The 22,064-nt window shown below is 38.5% G+C and overlaps 1 protein-coding gene across 1 annotated transcript in view; it reads left to right on the plus strand.

Moving 5' to 3' along the window:
* Positions 1-22,064, plus strand: part of galnt18b (UDP-N-acetyl-alpha-D-galactosamine:polypeptide N-acetylgalactosaminyltransferase 18b) — a 153,355-nt gene that overhangs the window by 108,765 nt on the left and 22,526 nt on the right. The window contains exon 7 of the mRNA XM_041788138.1: positions 21,172-21,357. Within this exon, the coding sequence (XP_041644072.1) occupies positions 21,172-21,357 (186 nt within the window). The remainder of the gene's footprint in view (positions 1-21,171; positions 21,358-22,064) is intronic.

Here is a 22,064-nt window from a genome sequence, read left to right on the forward strand (position 1 = left end):
TAATTACATAGAAAAAAATAGCCATTGGCAGTCATACAAAATAGATAGGTCCCCTCATCTGCCATTACAGAATCAAACCAGTGATTTGAGGCTCAAAAACTTTTCATTTACATAGATTACAAACCATAATGACCCCAAAATCTGTGCCGTCATTGCCAGTCTATGCGGTGTTTTTGTGTTTGCTGCTTCAGTAATGTTGGCAGCTTTGACACATAAACCAGCTGGTTAATTCGTCCTTAGAGGCGGCTGTTTTAGCAGGAAGTTAGCTCTTCTTTTAAAAAAGTGGATGCAGTGCAGTTAAACCAGCTCTACTTCTCTACCCTTCTTCTAAACCTAAAGTGAGCTGTGACGTAACTTTGTGTGGCATCTTGCCATAAATTATTGATAGATAAACCTTGAAAGCACGAGTCCTTGTCCACCCTGAACACAAGGCAGAGTTAAAAACACTCAACTTTGGCCTTTCATGTCTGCATGAAAGCACTGGCTGAATGGTCAAGCCTCAAATCACGACATGCTGATTTGTTTTTTTAGCTCTGCTTTATGGATGTGCAGCAGACGCATGATTTAGCTGTTTGTGATGCGATCATTTAAGTCGCACTGGACGGTAGCACACACAGTGAACTGAACAGGGCTCTGAAACTGAATAATAATACAAATGATTTCCCAAAGCACCTGTGAATACTGGGTGCTGTGCCAGTGAAACCAGCCTGCAGCAATGTATCACAGAGAGACCAAAGCAGACATCATCACTCTCTAGCAGTGCCAGGAAGGTTGTGTTGAGAAATGAGGATCAGTGATGAAAAACAATTATGAGGCCGGCTTTGTGCACAGTGTTTATGGAAGTGTCGATAAAACACCATTACTGTCATATTAACGATTTACACATTAGATTTCAGTCAAATATTCAGGGTGTAATTTATATTCAGAAAACAATGTGTAATAAAATTTCCACTCTAAAAAGAAAGGTTGTGAGTATAGAAGCTACACAGAAAAAAAACATAAAAGTAAGATATAGAGTCTTATGAGACTGTCTAAAACATGGGCGTAGTCACAGTGGTGTTACTTAGAGGGTTTATGAAGCAGTGTTTAAAGGTGGATGACGGTGGTCACCAAACTGTTTATGCTCACCCAACTAGAAAACAGTTGGTCAACTCATCCACAGCTCTGATTATGAATAACTCTTAGCCCTAATATAATCAAAACAGATGTAATAAAGAATTCACCCCATGCCGTGTTCACCAGGCTGTGATCATATTTATTTTTGTCACCATCATGAATGTGACAGACATCCAATCACCCTCTGAGAATACATGCACAGTTTATCTGGAGTTATCTATTCACAGTATTAAGATATCTAAACATCTACACTTGTATGCTCAGATGGACTGCAGCGCTTCTTTTGTCTCCTGACCACTCAAAGCGTTTCAGTAATAACTGTCACATTCACCCACTCATCCACTGATGGCGGAGGCTGCGATCATCAGTGTTGCTCCATTCACCCACCACTGACAATGCAGCAATCTCAGCATCTTGACTAAAGACATTACAACATGTGACAGCAGGAGCTGGGGGCTGAACCTCCAAACTTCTTATTGAAAGCCAGTCAACTCTACTACTAAAGCACGTATTCTAATCACTGACACAGAAGTGACCATATTTAGACAAGAGGTTTGATACCCATGAAGGTCAAGTCCACTGCCTAAAGTAGCTGAAACTCTAAATTTAACAGCAGATTTCCATATTAATTTTAACTCCCTGCACAGTAGGAATTAAAACCCTTTTGGAACAAGCTCAGTTTCCTTTGAGAAACAGCAATATCTGGTACTTTCTTTAATGTCACTTATCGACATTAGGGCTTGCCACTTGCTTAATGCTAAACCTTTCAGAATTAGGTTTTTAAAATAATTAATCAATCTTTATCATTACTTTTTTCAAAGCAGGTGAAACTCAAAAAGAAGATTATTGTACCATTAACAGGAACATTAAATAAATGACAATCTTATCTGTTTCTTATGGGTGTTTTGTCAGAGGACAGGCTAAAAAAATCCTAACACTGCATTTAAATGTGTTATTAATGAGTCCATTTTTATCACTGTTACGTCCTTCTTTGTCACTTGAAAGACACACAGACTTCTGTATAATACAGGACTTTAACTTCTACTGTAATAACTCAGTCTGTGCTTGCAGAGGAGCACTAAATGAGTTTGATGACCTCTGTACTGCTAGAAATGTAACAGACCTCAGAGCATAATCTCAGACCAGCAGGACAGTCAATGACAAAGACTCTTATCTGACAGAGATTACATGAAGTGTGACAAATGTAGCACCACTGCATGCAGGATTAAATCTGAAAGTAATTGTATTGAAGTTGTTTGATTCCAAATTAAGTCTTGCAAAGGTAAAATGATAAAGTTAATCACTGTATTTCTTTTGGTGGTCTGAACTAGGGCTGAACGATTTGGGAAAATAATCTAATTGTGATATTTTTACCCAGTATTGCGATTGCGATTTAATATGCAGTTATTTCTGAAGTTCCTCATCTCATGTATTTTCACATAAAAACAAGCGATAATTCATTCTATATTATAACCATCCCAATATTGGATTAAACTGGGGCTGGACAATTTTGAAAAAATATCTAAATGAGATGATTTCGACTCATTTTGCGAATGACATATGAACTGTTGTATTAAGGGGAATGATAACTTTAGTATAATTCTCATATATAACAATAAAAACATACAATAAAAGAGAAAATAAGATTTTTTTTGTACAACAGTCTAAAAATACACCACTAGAATGACTGCATGATATATAATTCATAGCATTTCTGCTGTAAAGATGTTTTAAACTGGTATTTAGACACAGATTGCAGGTTAAAGAAATATTGCATCCTCTGTGATTTAAAAGTAGCAGCAGGCCAAATTGTGATTTAATCTTATTTGCAAGTAATTTCCCAGCCCTAGTCTGAACAGAAACATTAATCTAGTGATAGAAAAAAAAAACTTAATTCTGAAAAACAATACCTTAACAGACCTCAAGTGAGCTTCATTATCAGGATTGTTTGTTTAGGGGAGCAGGTGGCCTAGTGGTTGGGGGCGCTCCCCATGTACGCGGGCGGCCCGGGTTCGAATTTGGCCTGAGGACTTTTTCCGCATGTCTCTCCCCCGCTCTTGACCCTGTTTCCAGCTCTATCCACTGTCCTCCTCTATCTAATAAAGGCACAAAAATGCCCAAAAATAAATCTTAAAAAACAAAAAAAGGATTGTTTGTTTGAGGATTGGTTGTGAATTAAATCAATTACAGAAAGTGGACTCAAAGAGTACTTTTTAAAGATTTAAATCTGCACAGCCTTGCCCCCAGATTCCGTCTAGTCCATCTGCACAGGCTTCTGTCTGTACACCCGTTCTAGTTTAACTTTGTGTGGCCACAGCAGGCACTGAGATCCGTCTCCACTGCATGCAAGAAATACTGCTCCCCACTGCTCTGCTTGAGATGGGCACTAAGTCCATTTTTGAGAGGAGTCTGGCTGGAGACCGTACATCTGAAAGGCACTCTCACAGACCGTTAATCTGAGATGCTGTCTCTTACAGAACAGAAATACACGCTAAAACTTTCAAAATCGAATTGGATTAAACTTTCATGTAGGGTAAAGTAAGGGTTGAGTTAACTGTTAGGATGCCAAAAGTCAAAAACCTGACCTACAAAACCTGATCGTAAGATAAAGCAGATAGACTGCTGACTGGAAAAAAAAATAGTCCTCCATGAAAACATTCTTACACAGCAAGCTTGGCTTACGTAGCTCCATTAGCTACTTTAGCTATGTTTGTAACTTAGCTAATGTAGCTGGGTAGCTAAGGTAGTTAACGTTGCTAAAGCTATACCCACAAAGCATCTACGTAGCTACATTAGCTTTAGCTACTTTTGCTAAAGGTAACGTTGCAGAAGCTGATATTGCCAAAGCTCATATTGCTAAAGCCAACTCAGGTACATTGCCATATGTACTAGTAGTAGCGCTGATTTTGTAGTTAGTGTGCTAGTTTAGGCTAATGAAGCAAAGGCAAGCAACCATTGGTGTACTCCAAAACAGTCTTAATAAGTCTTAATTATTAATACATAATGAAGACCTCTGATCTTTCTCTCTTTTTTATGAAATGTTTCCTAGTCTGTAATGCATGAATTGTGGTTATTTATATGAATGTATCTGTCAGACTTTGTTTATGAATAAAGTTGAATTAAAAAATATCTCCTACTGTAAAATTATAGCACTTCTGTTTTGGAGGAGACGGCATCTCAGGTGAACTACAAGAGTGGCCATCAGAGACGTCTGCAGCCAGACTGTATTGCCATTTTCTGTGGATTCCACTTCCGGCATTCAATAACCATCAATCAGCATTGTTTATATCGACTCAAACAGGAACACACAGAGCATCAGCTCAATAAATTAAATTATCTCATCACTATGCCTACAGAATGTCTAAAGTAAATGAACAGCAAATGGACCTCATACGGAAAAAGTAGCATGCTGTTTGTATGTTTTTCTCTCAATTATGCAAGACCTTTTGGCCTCCTAATCCATGTGCTATGAGCTAGGCTGAGCCGAGCTGGGCTAGGTTGCACTAAATAAACAGAGAAAGTTGGCAAGGGCACACATGTCAGTAGGAGCAAACTGTGGCATGGAGAGAGCACTACACAGACAATGTAGGAGGAATTTAGTTGTGTCATCTATCATGCTGCAACTGCAGAATAGTACCTGAACAATGTGGCCTGCTGATGGACAAGTGAAGTGCAAAGAATATTCTCTACATTTAACCCAACTCTGCTGCAGCAACATCTAGCCTAGCTTCTGCACCTTACTCAGGTGTATCTCACTTATTGAGTCCTTATCACCAGTATCTCCTGGGGCTGATACATTTATTACAGACAATTCATACAGCTTTACTTAAAACATTATAATTCTTTAATTTGGGGTTTTTTAAAGGTACCAGATAAGCATGTTGTCATTATTGTTTTTAACAGCTACAGCTATACATTAAAATAGAAAAATGTACGCACTTTCACTATACAAACAAATTCAACAATAGATTTGGGAGCAATTAACCTCATCATATAATTATTTCCCTTGATGGTCAAAAATACACCCAAGATTTGAGATATAGCTCTTTATTGGCTGATTTCATAAACAGAGATTTTGGTAGCTCAGCTGTTGACCTGGCTCTGGGAGATAAAATTCAGACTGTCTGGAGCAACAACAAACCTCATCCAGAAAAGTAAGACGTCCTCTCTTTACAGTCATGTTGCCCTGAGCCGGGGGGAGTAATAAACAGAAGGAGGACTCTGAGAGGCTGCAGCAGAGAGGATGAGTTGTGGTTGCAGAGTTTTTGAAGATACCCTCTGGATTAGAGATCCAGGAAGCACAGGGTGAATACAAAAGCTCAGACATAGAGAGAAGGATCACATTTGACAGACCTGGTAGAAAATGCACATTGCTATGTTACATACCACTTTTTCTTGAGCTGTTATTAATGGATGAATTCTGCTCTGTTAAATCAAGTGCACTGTGGTATAAAGTTGAAATATCTTGATTTGCATATCTACTGAAATATATATCAAGGCCATATGCTGTCTAAAAACTCACACAGCTAACCGTGTAACTGGAGTATATGGGAGTAAGAATGAAAATAAGAGCCAGATTGGGCTCTTTGTTCTCATGAACAAACAGCATTGTTGTTGTAAATTCTCATGGTCTTATGTATGAAATGCAAATGAAGGATGCTGTGTAGCTGCAGAATTATTTTGACTTTTGAGTGAAAAGTTTCACCCAGAAGTTGTTATACTGAATATATCTACCAACAGGTTTGATTTGTTTTATTTCATACTTAGACTACTGGTTAGTGGTGGGATGAAAGGTTGGGTTGGTTTGTGTGGAGGTGTTTGTTTTTTATCTTATATATTATCCCTCTGAATGTTCTACATATCACACTTACAAGCAAAGTGTAAACATGAGGTCTAGTGACCCTGACGTTTGACCTGTTACCTCCAAAATCTAAATAGATCAACCGAGTGTCAGAGTGGACATTGGTGTAAGTTTAGAAGCAGGTTCAAAAATCCATCAAGGTTTGATTTAATTCAGCCAGGTATCCATACATGCTCATGGTGTAAGCTCAGACATTACACCGTGTGTGGCATGGCGTGCTGTGTTTTACATAGATCTGTTTGGCACAATGCATTTTTGCCAGTGTTGCCATAACGTAACATGCGGTAAAGATGATGTGAGGTGTTAAAATCATGAAGGAAGAGAGAGACAAGACGTTGCAGTGATGTTGAAAGGTACGCGTCCTGCATTTTTGATGAATGCACTGTCTGTTGGATTGTGGCAATTAAGGCGTTACGCCAACTTTTAAGCGACACCATGTCGCAATGAAAGGCTTTTAAAAAGGGAAAAAAATTCTACAGAAATTAAAGAGACTGCACAGGTTGTTCTACACACATCTCTGAGTTAAAGCGCTGCACATGCCTCATGCAGGATTGGCTCTTGAGGAAGTGGTCAGTTTATGTCTACAGACTTCAGAGGATTTCATAAACGCCATTGTTTGACCCTACAGAGCACCAACAGGCTTCATGATTAAAGTCCTGTTTTGGTGCATGCGCATGTCAGGTGGAACAGTAAATTATTATATGTTTACAATTCAGCGCCCTTAAGTCTTGATTCCATTTTTTTTTTTTTTTTAAGTCTTGGCATCCTGAAGACCACATATTGGTAATTAATAGTTACTAATCAAACAGAAACCCACTATTGCCATAAACCATGACTGAGGCAGAGAGAGACAGAGAGGTCAGAGTTCATCATCAGTCAGGATTCAACAGGTCATACTCTGAGCATCCTTACGCCTTAAAAATGTGCCCTCAGGTTGGGAGATGGTGTTAAAAAGTCTTATTTTCAGAGCTGATCAACTCAAAAACAAAAATGTGAAGGGCGTTGGAAAAATAGATCATGTTCCTGTAACATCAGAGCACAGCTCTCAGGCATCAATAGATCATGTGAATGATAGAGCTTTATTTCTAGCTAGAATGTGAAATGTTATTGAATGCAGGAAGTAAAGGATGATACAATTATTTTAATACAAAAATATAGATTGTTTAATTACAAAATGGAGCATGAAGATAAACTACAGCAAAAAAAGTATTGGTGCTCCATTTTTTTAAAGAGGACACCTAAACTCCAATCATGGCATAGTTTTATTTAATTATTTAATTTCTTCTGCTTTTGACTCTAAAAATATTTTCTGCCATGACAACTTTATTGCACTTTATACAATATATTTTCTTTAGAGAATACCTAATCACAAAAAGAGTTGATCACTGCAGCCTAAAGAAGATCCCATGAAGGGTTTTTCTCTCACAAGCAAATGATAAACTTGAGGCTCAGAGATCTTGAATTTTGATGGATAATCCCCAAAAGCTATTCACCTTATTCTTGAGTTATATGTGATGTTTGTGCAAAGTTTGAAGAAAATCCATAAAACTGTTCCTGGGATGTTGCCTTCAAAAGTTAAGGATGAATGTGAGGTCCAAAGACCTTTGACCCCCAAGACTAATCTGTTTATCCTTGAGCAGTGGTGGACTTTTGTGCAAAGTTTGAAGAGAGTTCCCCACAGTGTGCTTGCAATATCACATTCACATTTAAGGGATGAACATGAGGCCCAATGCCCTTGACCTCAGACAGAGTGAACATTTGAACAGAATTTGAAAGTAGACCACCAAAGGGTTTTTAGACACCGGGGCACTAGAGAGGCCTGTACCAATGGACAGATGCACAAACATCTGGAATACACCATGCCCTCAGCCTTTCCTATCACCAGCACAGAGGCATGACAATTATAGAAAAGAAATAAAGTGTTAAGAGACTTAACCAAATCCCATATTAAAGTAATATCTTTGGTCTCAGTGTTTTCAATTTCATATTGAAAGCAAATGATGCTCATTGTTTTTGAGGCTGCAGTCGTGCATCCTGTAGTATCTACTCTACAGTGATGAACCAGGTGAGATTCTGCCAGTACAGGAGACACTCGTTATGTCTGCTGAATTAAATTTTTTTTGCTTCTTAAGTCCACAAAAGTCACAGCAATATTTCATAAGAAACTGTTCTGTGGAGTTGTAGACTATTTGAACTTGATCTTAAAGTGAAATATCTGATCTTTAAATTAAATCCTCAGAGAATTTGATTTACATTAATTAGAGTCTGAGCATATCTGGAGCCGTCAGTAATAAAACAAAGTTTTGCAGATAGAGCCAAGCCTCTACAGATATGCTGTAAAAATAATAAGACAGCAGAGGAAGGCTGGTTAGACATTAACAATCCCTGGACAATAACTCCTTAGTTTCACTTGCTTTCTAGAAAAAAAGGAAAGAGTCCATGTTTTTCATTAGGCAGGATGTGGTGGTAAAGAGGCACATTAATAATGCAGAGGAACGACTCGTCACATGGCTGTCTGCACGGATTACTGCAGCAAAGTCTCCAAAGAATTACATTTATATGCATTTATTCTTCATTAGTCATTTATGTTCAAGGGCAGCTTTCCAGAGCCCTGTAATGGTCAGCGAAGGAAAAAAAATAAGGATGAGGGAAGCATCCATGTTGAACATTTACACCCATCACTGGCAACAGGATGTATTATCCTATGTTAATCTAAATTTTCAAAAATCTTTTGCATGTTGAATGTGCTGAGAGGGTTTGTGAAAAACTCCCATGGGTTGGCCATAGCAACCAGGCATGAACATGCTCTGGTTTAATTGGTCAGTGTGTTGAGAAGTGTGACTCAGAGTTCTGCTTCAACACAAATACAAAGGGGAGGAATGTATTCAACAAATCTTCATCCTCTTATAAGGCACAACAAACAGGGGAAAAGTAATCTTCAAATTAGTGATGTAGTGATTAAAGGATGAAGACACCTGTGCCTGGAAGGTCCAGTCACTGGTTAGTCAGTATGCCTAGCAACCATTACACCATGAAGACAAAAGAACACTCCAAGCAACTCAGAGAAAAGATTATTGAAAAGTAGAAGTCAGGGGATGGATACAAAAAGATTCCAAGGCACTGAACAACCCCCAGAGTTCAGTTAAATTCATCACCAGGAAATGGAAGGACTATGGCACATGTATAAATTTACCTCGATCAGGTCGTCCTCACAAACTGAGTGACTGTGCAAGAAGCAGACTAGTGAGAGAGGCCACCAAAACACCAATGATGAAGGAGTTACAAGCTTCAGCAGCTTAGATGGGATAAACTCTGCATACGACAACTGTTGCCCGGGTTCTTCACCAGTCAAAGCTTTATGGGAGAGTGGCATAGAGAAAGCCACTGTTGAAGAAAACTCGTAAAACCTCAGCAAGAGTTGGTGAAAGGCATGTGGGAGACTCTATTTTCTTTGGTCTGATGAGATGAAAATGGTGTTTTGGCCATCAGAAAAAAAGCTACCTTTGATGGACACACTGCACATTACCACAAACACACCATCCCCATTGTAAAGCACAGTGGTGGCAGCATCATGCTGTGGGAATGCTTCTCAGCAGCTAGCCCTGGAAGGCTTGTAAAGGTAGAAAGAAATGTATGAAAATCCTGGAGGACAGTCTTGTTCAGTCTATAGGAGAACGATGGCTTGGGAGAAGATTTATTTTCCAGGAAGACAATGACCTGAAGCATACAGCAAAAGCTACACAGAAATGGTTTAAAGACAACAAAGTGAATGTGCTGAAATGGCAAGTCAAAACTTAAAACTCAATCCAACAAAGATTCTGTGGCTGGACTTGAAAATGGCTGTTCACATCCAAGACCCATGCAACCTGATAGAGCTTGAGCAGTTTCCTAAAGAAGAGTGAGGTAAAATTGCAGTGTCCAGATGTGCAAGCCTGATTGAGTCCCATACACACAGACTCAGTGCTGTGACTGCATCTGAAGGTGCATCTATAAAATACTGACTTGAAGGGAGTGAATATTTATGCAGTCTTTTATTTTACCTTTTGTATTTTTATTCAATTGCATTACTTTATAGAAATTTGTTTTTACTCGTAAATTATAGAAGTTTCTTATATTTTTTGTTGTTTTGTTTGTTGATTTTGTCAGTGAAATGGTAAAACATCCAAGGGGGTGAATACTTTCTAGAGGCCAATATTATGAAAAAATACAATGCATGTTTCAGACGTGTGGTGTAGAATATCATGATTTTTAATTTTTTGTAGTTTATTAACATTTTGCTTGTTTTTTTTTAAGTTGCACCATCGTGAGGTGGTTGTTGCATAAAATAAATGCTACATGTTTCATCTCTCAAGCATGAGGCCCCAAATGGAGGTCTCAAATCTAGATGCTCCAGGCTACAGCTCAGCAAGCCCATGCTTCAAAGCACCATTGGGTATATTATATGATTTCCAGAGCACATGTGCAGTAGATGCTACACTTTAGCACCAGCCTCCACAAAGCTTTTCTTCAATCACAGCTGTCCACCAGTGCATTACTGCCCTCACTGATCTCATGGACTGCCGCTACTTGTATGATTTACATTCAGATATGTGTCTCTATTTAGTTTCATTTGTATTATTTGAAGGTTTTTTTTTTAGGTTTGCCAAAGTTTGGCTTTACTCTTTCTGAGGAAGTTATTACTCAACAACATATTCGGTCAGGATATATTTGACATCAGCTATATTGATATTCAGAGCATCACATATTATGCATTTTAATTTTGCTTTTTGCTTACATTTTTATTCTGTACATTATAAAGTGCTGGCTTTAAGACTTTTTAACTCAGGTCTCTGGTGCATAACTGTTGTATAAAAACTATTTAAGCATGACAGGACTGTACTGATAGGGTCACAGCACCTTGGCACCCTGTGTGCTTTAGTGAGTGGTGGCACCTCTGCAGAGCAGGAGCAGCTTGTTGAAATAATGAGGGAGTGATTGGATTTTAAAACTTATTTTGCAGTTGAATGACTGTTTATCTCTGAGGAATAATTAACGGCCATGGTTAGAGAGAGGGACGCCTGTACCCGCTTCTGGTTTAATTAGGCCTGAACACCCCCTATTAAATTTCTCATCAACTGTACACTTATAGAGCATATCATCGTGGTGTCTATTTTATTGCCTGGAATCCGACAGTTGAAAGAAAATGGATGAAAGGTTGTGACTCCTGTGAGCTCATTATGTTCAGCATCTTAAGTCGAGCTCCTGAGAAAAGTAAGGTGGATGTTTTGTGTCTGCTTAGAGGAGTCTGTAGGTAGTTTAAGTGGAAAGGAGGGGAAGCATATTCCTTTCAGACTACAAACAGAGTGAGCTGATACAGTATAGAAACTCTACACAATTGTCTGCACTGCTCTGACTCTGTGCTCTGGGCAGCAAAAGAGGGCACTCAGATTTACCTTAAAAGAGACTCTGTGCTTTGATGTGAAGGCTTTTATGATCACAAAACAGTGTGGAAATAGGAAATGAATACAGTGGGGGAAATATTAGGGTATATTTAAAGCCAGTTATGGTTTTCAGAGGGCAGGAGAGGTGAGGTGTAAGGTGCAGGAAGATGAAAGCAGATACCCAGACATCGAGTTTGAAATGAAAAACAGGAAATTCCAAAAGCAGCATAGTAAATCACAGGAATATATAGTCCAAAAGTTCCTGAGGTTCTGCTTTTTCTTGACAGGAGATGTGCACTTCCTTTGCTGATGCGTTTCTTTTTCAAGTTTGACAGCTTTCATTGACAAGGTGTCACCGCACATCACATCATGAACTGTCAGGATGCTTGTAACAGCACTTATTCTAAGTTTAAAGCACGAAGGATCTTATCAGATGTGCAAGCTTTATAGACTCCACTTTTCAAGACTCATTTCATCTGATGTTCGCATTGTTTGGCGCTCAATGAAAGCACAATCTGTAGACTTCACTTCACTGTTTTTAGTCATCGTCTCAATTTAAAAAGGTGCTGAGAGCAGCTTAAGAACGGCTCATTTTTATCAGCCCTCTCTGTTGTGTTTTTTTTTCCTGGTCGTATTCTGCAAAATAAGACAGAAGCTGGGCTTTTATCATCCCCTCACATCTATCAGTATTCAGATGTCTGCCAGCCCTTATTAAGATTCATGATGTTTATCATAGAAATACATCCTACCCCATCATATCACTCCTCCCAGCCTGAAGTGATGACTCATGGCATGACTGATGCATGAACTCACACGTCTTCAGATCTTAATCGGCCCGGATTCAACCTGGAACTTATCTTCTCTCTCTCTTTCTTTCTCGCTGCACCTTGTTTGCCTCACTTAGTGTGCATGAAAAAAAACTGCAATAATAAATGTGTTTTGTATTTTTTTTATCTTATTGAATTAAGAAATAGTAACATCTGTGCAGTAAAGAACCTATTAATGGGATAACATGGATAATAACCATGTTATAATGGTAAAATATTGTAGATATAGAGGAACACTCAAAAAATAAATTAAGTTTGTTCTCACAGCTGCCTAACAAAGACAGAATTAAAAGTTGCTCTCTGTCTTACCAACTTGGCACAGCTGTGACATGCAAGCTGGTGCCAGATGAAGATCTCTGTCAGGATGGATGGATCCAGAGTGATTTTAAGGAGTGACAGCCACATGCTCATCCTTTCTGCTGATTTTCATTGCAGTAAAAATTTGCCACAATCTGCAAATTCTTGCAGTTAATATGTATAAAACTGAACACACTGCACGTAGTGTGCAAGGTTTGAGTGCATGATGTTTTTTTTTTTGTTTGGTTTTTTTTTAAGGTATCCGGGAAAAAAACATCTGAAAATAACAGACTCAGTGTGCAAAGATCTTAAGACTAAAACTGGTCCATCATCATGAAGGCTTTGGGATTTTTTATTTTTGGTTAGATGCCCTATTTGTACATTTTTAATTTACACCCAATAAAAAAGGTGATGCTAACAAGGGGCTCACCAGGAGAACAGCATTTTCCCATCCATCCATTTTCTACACTGCTTATCCTGTTTGAGGCTACAGGGGGCTGGAGGCAATCCCAGCTTTCGTTGAGCAAGAGGTGGGGTACACACTGGACTGGTCACTAGTCAGTTATAGAGCCGGCACAGGGAGACAAACAACCTCACCATGCTCACACTTGCACCAATCAATTCATAGTCACCAATCAACCTAATGAGCATGTCTTTAGACTGTGGGGGGAAGCTGGACAGAGCCCATGCATGAGAAATACATGCAAACTCCACCAGAAGCTCCCCGTCAGTCCAGAATTCAATGCAAAAATCTTCTTGCTGTGAAGCAACGACACTAGCCCCAGCGTCACCATGCAACTCCATTACAGGGTTTGTCAGGGACATGAAACATAATCACAGCACACATGTAAACTCATCTACTGGTCCACCTTTTATCCAGTGTGCTGAAACTCCTCTGAACTCAAACCTGCAATTTGTTGGTCCCACTAGGAAGTCTTTTATAGAAGAGGTAAGAGGGAGAAATAAATGAGGTCGACTGTGATGCGGTTTCTTTGTAGCAGAGCAGTGAGCTTTTTTTGTCAGTTGCATGAAGCTTGAAAAATATGAGGGTGGTGTTTGTTTGTGAAGTGCTCTATTCTTTAATATTCTATCAAATCTTAATGGCACTACACTCCAGTGAAAGACATCTGAAGTACAATGTTCAAATAAAAATGACTGAGGCTTTCATTTACTTTTGTAGTGTAATTGGGTATAATTATGTAAAAACATATAGAATCACTGCTTGTCTTAGAAATAAAGAACTTAAAAATAGCAAAACAAAGTTTTATTGTCTGACTAGAAGGAAAGAAAGAAGGAAAGAAAATCAGAGTAGTGTTGAAATATTGAAAAAAAAAAATATATATATATATATATATATATATATATATATATATGGGGTGTTAGAGACATTTTACTTGCATCATGATCCTATTTTGGTTGTGCATCTGTTGCAAGAGTGACAACTTAAAGCTGCTGCTGTTCTTTGTGAAGAAGAAACGTACAAACACATTACAGACGCCGCTTCCAGCCTGCAGGGCCAGACTGCTTGACAATCTAAAGATAGATTTTTGGTGCTGTATTTGAGGGCAGCGAGCCAAACACAAGCTGGAGGTTGCAAAAAGTTCATAAGTTTATTAAGCACACCGACAATCCACTCATCAAGCTTAAAACTGTATTTTCTGTGTTTTGACTTGACATGCTACTGCACCATAAAACTGCTTCATGTCAGTGCTGTAAATCCTCAAAGCCTTGGTGGAATAACCTTGTGAATACTCCCATCAAAATCCACTTTAAACCACTAGACGCTGGGCTTGTGTAACTGGCACCAGTGTGGATTGAAAAATGAATAAAGCACTTCCACTCACATTACATTTACATTAAGGATATTTAGCTCTTGCTCTTATCCAAAGCAAATTATGATGAGGGCAGCAGTAAAATGAGCTTATGCTCAGACGGATGGTGCCCTGATGTTAGATCTGGGCAAACACTTCTGAAATATGAGACCACGTTTCTGCCAGAAAAGTTCTACGAAAAGGAATTACAGGAAGAAGAAAAAAGCTGATAAGGGAGAAGCTCAGATTTAGACAGCAACATATTTGCAGGAGGATGTGGCAGAGAGCGGCGAGACATGAATGAGAGCGTGGGATGTGAGATATTTCAGCAGGAGATGAGTTTAAAGGGAGTGGAAGTGTCGTCCTGACTGAGATTGTTCCCTCGCTGTGTAGTCAGGGAGACTTTCTGGAGTGAGGTCCTGACTTTTAATAAAGAGTGGACTCAAAAATCGACTAAAAGCAGTGGAGGATTTGATTTGTTTGTGGGCCGGTGTGGGGGAAGTTTAAAACCTATTTAATGGCAGGGACAAAGTGACTGAAGTTCCTTAAACCTGATTGCTATTTAACAAAGTTTTGACAGCAGAGAAGTGGAAAGCATAGAGGGTTTATTAAGATGGATGGAGCAACAACTGCCAGGGAGTGAAGCCAAAAGATTTAGAGCTCCAGTGCCTTTGTTTGATCAACAACAGCAAACATAACTAACAACAAGAAAACAGATAATTGTGATACAGGTGTGGTTTATTCTTGTGGGGGGGCATACAAGCACACAAAGGCTAAACTGCTTTCAAAGTGCATTACAAAAAGGACACTGGAAATAAAGAAATCAGAGATTCCTTGACAAATCATCGCTTTTACAGTACAAATCAGCAAAAAAGATAAGAAAAAACACCTTGTCCACAGGATGTGCCATAATCTATGTAACTCAGAAGATCCTCACAGCTTTATGTCATAAAGAAGAAAACTGTCATCTTTACTCATCATCTTTTGTTGAATGGAGGTCTTACACTTGTGAAAATTTTGCACAGATCCCTCCACCAGAGTCCCCAGCCTCCCAGAGGTCTTCATTATGTCAGAGAGGAGTTAGTGCCGCTGGCTTTAAGTCTTTAAGGACTCAGGCTTCTCCTCCTGGGCACTGGGACATTAATGTTTTCCACCAAAGGGACTCCCAGTCAAAGACACTGTTGGCTGCAGAGGTGATGAAGGCCCTCAGTTCACTGCCCAAAATGCATGTTAAGTAGTCTACAAACTGAGAGTGGGGAGATCCCTGAGCGGTCCTCCAACCAGAGAACCAGGAAAGTACAAAAAAGTCAAATTAACTGCTATCTGTTCTAGTAATGAGCTCCACACAGACTAAAGAAGGAATCATAATTACTGTTAATTATGTCCTTTTAGACATGAAACAACTATCAGATCCAAAAAATATATAACTATATATATATATATATATATATATATATATATAGTTATATATAAATAAATATATATATATAATATTGAATTGAATGCTTCAATTTTGGTTTGATTTTTATTTGTTTTACTTTAAAATACATTACAGGATTGTTAAAGTGTGATAGTACAGTGTTGGAGCTCCACATAAATGTACATTCAGACATGCACAGATGACTGCGCTGCTCTCACCCCCTGACTACGCTCTCTTAAGGCAGGAACCCACACTGCAATTTCATGCCAACTCTATGATAGTTGTTGTGGAATGTCAATTCATACTGTGTGACTGAGTCGCTTGCCACACATGACCATCATGCGTGATTAATGTGCTCACAATATCAAGTCTGATAGTCATGCACATCCTCATCGCTCATGCTGCAAGGGTGAAGTCAGAAAAATCTAACTTTGAAAAAGTCTCACATACTGAGGTTAAAGTTCTATCTAATCATATTTTCTCTCTCTCCTTCTCTCACTATCTCCTTCTTTCACACATACAAACAGCATCACCACTGTAAAACACATTTCCTGCTCATTTTTCTTTTATTATTTTTGGTGGTGCAGCATTAAAAAGTCATTCCTGCTGTTTTCATGATGATTTGAGATGGTGTCTGACAGTTAACAAGGGAAAAATGCTCCAAAGTTGAGGATTCTGCTCATGTTTCTCCTCTTACTGTGGGAGTGTGAGCAGTCATACGACCAAAATATCAAACATGTCAGAGATCCAACCAACCTGTTGGGAGCAGCTGATCAGACAACACCTGATATAACTAAAAGTCGGCGTAACTTCCATGTGTCTCAAAATTTGTGTCTGAATTGGATAAAATTTGCACAGTATACACCCAGCTTTAAAGTGATGCGCTGAAGGGCCTCTGTTACTGCCTACCAAAGCAGCATAGGGAATCACTTTGTACCCCTAGTATGCCTCTTTGGCATTCATAGTAAAGGTTAAAGGCCACAGAAACTTGACTTCAGTTGGCAGAAGAGTTGTAAGGTTTATGTCTGCATCAAAGCTAAGACAAAAACTCTAACAAAGTCAATCATTTACAGCTACTTGTATGGCTATTGACTATCGAGTTTTATATTATTATTATATTATTATTGTCAGTAGCAGTTAATTGTTTGTTAGAACCAGCTGACCACTATTTTCTTTGGCTTAGAGGACAGAGCTAAGGATTTGAGAGAGAGGGCCTCAAAAGAAAAAAAAAAACCTTCATGGAATATGCTGAAGCCTCTGAGTGATAAATAAGCAAGCTGAAGGACGCACCATCCTGCTAGCATGAACACAGAGCTGAAAACAACAAACCAAGAGGGAGTTTGACTACACTTTTTAGAAAGTCTTTACTGAACAATGTATTCAGTTAGAATATGTCTACCATAAATATGTCTGAAATTTTGCATATTATACCTTTGAATGGTTAAACAGAGTAGCTTCATTATCAGACAGTCAGGGTTTTTCTAAACTGTTGACCTCACTGTCTTTCCCTGCTATCATCACTGTAACGTGTGTTTAGATTTTAAAATGCACTTGAATAAAAATCTCATTAAAGTTTGAGTTTGATGCCATAATACAACTGCAGCTTCAACACATAACCAGCCTCATACATTCAGAACTCAGACACCAAATGAGCAATTAATTCAGCTGAGGAAGATCCTCTCAGAATGAGATTCAAAGGTGAAGTTACTATAAAGTTGTTAGAAAAAATGTACTTCACATTCCTAGAAAAACCTGATGTGTGGACTGTTCCAGTGATGTTTGGATTGATTTTATGCTTGAGAAACCCCATGGTATACTGCTCATAGAACCTTCACCTTCTCTGCTCACATCAGACTTTATAAAGGTGCATCTGTAAGTGTAAATTATACAGTGAATCATATGTCAAAATTCTCCTCACATCACTATTTTTTCCCTATTTAAAAAATGAGTTAGGGTTTGCTGCTGCCAAAGAACTGCTTTTGAATTAGATCTAGATGTGAATAAAGCACTTGTCAGACACACATTATCACAACTGACATTATCACACATCTGTGTGAAAGCCTGTTCAGTGTGAGAGGTGTCCCATTATTTTTGTCCCTATCATCTTCACTGTTAATTTCACATCAGTTTTTATTATCTGTTGGTGGTGCTGATGGTTTTAGCTTTGTTCATTCTGACACACACACGGCATGCAAAATCTACTGCCAGCAGGCTCTCAATGAAAAAATTACAAAAGATAACAAATAGAGACAAATTAGATATAATATCAAATATCTGCCTTTATTTGCAACCAATAATTTGATTATAAAAATCTGTAAATGTTGGCTGTACCAACCAAAGGCCATGGACATTGAGGCTAGACCAACAGACCTATGTCAGCTGAAGTCTTTTTCTCTATTCATCATCATTCCTTATAATGGTCAGCTAATACTGTTTTTTTCCTGACCAGTACTGATACTGAGTATTAGTAGTGCATGTGAGTGATAACCAAAATGAATTTGTAATGACTAACAAAATGTACTTAATATGGCTTTAGTAAAACTATGTTAAAAATGAACTAAAAATATCAACATGAGAAACGACACAGAGCAACTCTGGTTAGACTGTTTCAACCATCAGAACAAACAAAACTGCTCGATGTGGACCACGACATTTGTGGACATTTTCCAAATGCCTCAGAATTTTTTTTTTTTTTTTTTTTTTTTTTTTTTTTTTTCTTACCAATGTGAAGACTATGTGGCAAAAGGACTGTGTTAAATTGCTGATGGATGATTTACTGCTATTACAAACAGGTGAAACATGATTTTAAATAATTAATCCGATATTCCCTGGAGGAGTAACCTTTATGGAGTGTTTTAAAGTGTGTTAGATTATATCTAAAATTGAATTGACCAAACAATCATGTATACTCTATGAAAAGGTATTAAACACTTTTTGTCAGCTGTAAACTGAAGTATTTGACTCTACTTTGATAAAACACATCAGTGCTGGTCTTATATCTGACATCCAGCCATAAATCTGCATTTTAAGGCTTGAAATGAGGTCAAACACACTTCTGCTTTGTAAAATCGTTTCTGAAAAAGGTGTGGCCTATGTAACGATTAAGTAGAAACCTAACAGTGGTAGCTTTCTACTTCATCATTTTAAATTTTTATTTTATAACATTTTTATATGTTATAAATGAGTGGTGCATTCCATTTAATCTCAGAACTCTGTTGACATTTTCAAAAATGTGACCTGAACTTGAAATTCTGACTCAGAAAGTCAAACTATCCCCAGTACCGAGTTATGAGCTCAAAGCAAATGGGTTCAACTTGGGTGTGATGTCATTGCCAGCTCCGACATCAGAGTTGAGCTGGGGGTTTACTAACATTTCAAACACTAAATGTACACTTAAACAGCTTTTCTCCCTCATTGTGTAAAACTAATCCATCAAACAAAAGAGGTGGTTTACTGTTGTGTAATCACACCTTACTGTGTGCAATTTTAACTAGAAACGGTCTTCTATTCAAAACAAGAAGCGGCAATCAAGCTGGACAGTGTGTCTGGTTTCTACTTGACCTAGAAGTGTCTAATTGGGCTACAATGGGAGTCCAGGGATGGGGAGATACGTCATGGGGTGTAACTCTGCAACTGAACTTGCACCCTACTGCAGAGAATAATAATCATGCTTCCTCACAAGTAAGTAGCGCAAATAATGAATTAGATACAGCAACAGAACAGCAGCTTCCAATAGCACTTCACTCTTCCTCTGTGCTTTCAAATCATAATTAACGTATCATCACTGTCAGGTTAGCTCTGTCATCAGTTACAAGAGATGTCCTGTTACAGCTATGAAAATTGAGAATGTTGTTGGCTTTGAAAACTGTTGGGAATACTTGAGATAATGTAAGTACTCAACTAAAATTATATGTAAGATAGGAGTAGTCATCTTTGTTTCTGAGACATGTCAGTGAGAAAAATCAACATACTGTACCTCAAAGTGATGTCTGACCATCTTCAGATGCTCTTATGGCAATGACTCCAGTGCAAATATGAACATATTAAAGATGAATGCATCTACATTGCTTTAATGAAGTCTCTGAATTACTTGGAGATAGCATTTATATAACTCAGACACTAATCTGCAGCATTGAAATGAGTAAATCATATTATTATTAATTTCCTGTATGTTTTATCTCTAATCTTGTGTTTTTTGGCTTCAGTGAGTAGCAGGTCATATATCTTTTGATATATATCACAACATTTATTAGCAAAAAATAATAGTAAACATTAACTCACTGACTTCTATGAGCCATTAAGGCTGTTAAATAATAGAGGAAATAATATAAACAGAAATATAAATCAAGTAGCTTTACATAAATTAGCATAACTACAATTATGATACTTGACTGCACATTGATTATGAATGTATGAAGGGATGTATGTTTCAGATCAGGCTAATTATGTGATAAAGTGTGTAAGCAGGGAGTTTAAAATTACACAGAGTGATAAAGGAAAGCTCTATTAGTTTCTTTGTTCTTGTGCTTCATGAAGTCATTACAGAGATTTGCATAATACTGACATCATGAAAAGCGTGCGCATGATGCTGCAGTTTGGTGCAGTTTCTATAAAGGAATCTTTTGTCATTACATGTTACCCTTTGCTGGATGGAGGTCCCACATTTGTAAAAAGTTTGCACAGATCCCTATACCAGAGTCCTGAGCCTCCCAGAGGTCTTCATTAAGTCAGAGAGGACTTAGTGCTGCTGGCTTTAAGCTTTTAGGACTCAAGTTTCTCCTACTGGGCGCTGGGACATTAATGTTTTCCACCAGAGGGACTCCGTCCTCACAGCGGAGGACACAGCTGGCTGCAAAAGTGATGAAGGACCCCTGCTTGGAGCCACAGTGGTGCTTACAGCAGCCTCCAAGTGAAACAGTCCCTGCCCAATGCACTGACTGTGAGGAGAGCCCCTGGCCTGCTCTCCAACCTGAGAAACAGAATAATCAGAGCAGAGGTACCTGTGTTAAAGATTTTTTTTTAAATTGAAAAAAAAAAAAAAAGCAAACGTATACACTAGTGAAGAGAAAGTGTGAGAAAGGACATGGATTCATAGCTCTAATTTAATTTTCAGAACATATTTTATTAGCTTTGAAATTAATCAGAAAATATTTTGGAGGTTTTACCAGTTCAGGGACTTATCGTATCTGAAATGCTCTTCTTTCTACTCCAGACTTTGTTTCAGGGCTTTACAGCAGAAGCAGGTTTCTACAGCTGCAGTGTGACACATCTATATACAGCCTTAGGTACAGCTGTGCTGTGCACTGGCCATTTAAAAAGAAAAAAAATCAACACGCCTCTGAAGGGAAGAAAACTCATCTTACTGCTATTACTGTAACAAGTAAATGTCTGTCTTTGTGCTTCTCCTGTTTCAACACAGGTGTGGCAGTGCGGTGGCAGTGTGGAGGTCTTGCCTTGTGCTCGGATTGCCCACATAGAGCGTGCCCACAAACCTTACACCGAGGACCTGACTGCTCACGTGAGGAGAAATGCCCTCAGAGTTGCAGAAGTTTGGATGGATGAGTTTAGAAGCCACGTCTACATGGCCTGGAATATTCCCATGGAGGTGAGAGACAGTTTCATTGTTTTAGAAAAAATACAACTTTGAGATTACACCAATCAACCTGCCACTATGGTAACTCTCAGTTTGATGTATACATCTTGGAATGAGTCATTATTTATGTAAAATAACCACAAGATAATGTGCCACTAATAAAAAAAAAATAAGCGCTAAGGGAAAACCAATCCACAGATCACACACACACAATTATTAAACAGAAATTCTGCCTTTCACAGACCCAGTCTCTGCCAGCTGCAGGTCAATAAGTCAGCACATTAATGAGGATATCTGATAGGCACCCTTCTCCTCTGGTGTTTCATCAAGTTAGTCCCCTGCACCCTTAGGAAGGGTCAACAGCAAGCTTCATCTCCTAGAGCTACTCTCCTCCATGCTAGCTCTCAATTCCTATCATACCCCTCCTCAGGACTTCTTAATATTAGCCTATTCTCATGTAAAAAGACCAAACAAAAAAACATAAGAGAACAACACATGGTGCCAGTATGACAGAAAAAAGAAGACAAAAAACAGAGTGAAGAATCCATAGAGTCATGAGGAAGAGGACAGGTAAGGCAGAGCCAAGGTGACCATCATTTTGGATAGGGTGCGTCACGGCTGTGTTGTGGCTTGATTTTCATTGTAGTGTGCATGTTACCAACTCCACTATCTCAGATTGTCTGTATGTGTGTGCTGCATCTCATGTGCCTAATACCTGA

This window comes from Cheilinus undulatus, linkage group 1 (assembly GCF_018320785.1).
Source record: "Cheilinus undulatus linkage group 1, ASM1832078v1, whole genome shotgun sequence".
Taxonomy (NCBI): Eukaryota; Metazoa; Chordata; class Actinopteri; order Labriformes; family Labridae; genus Cheilinus; species Cheilinus undulatus.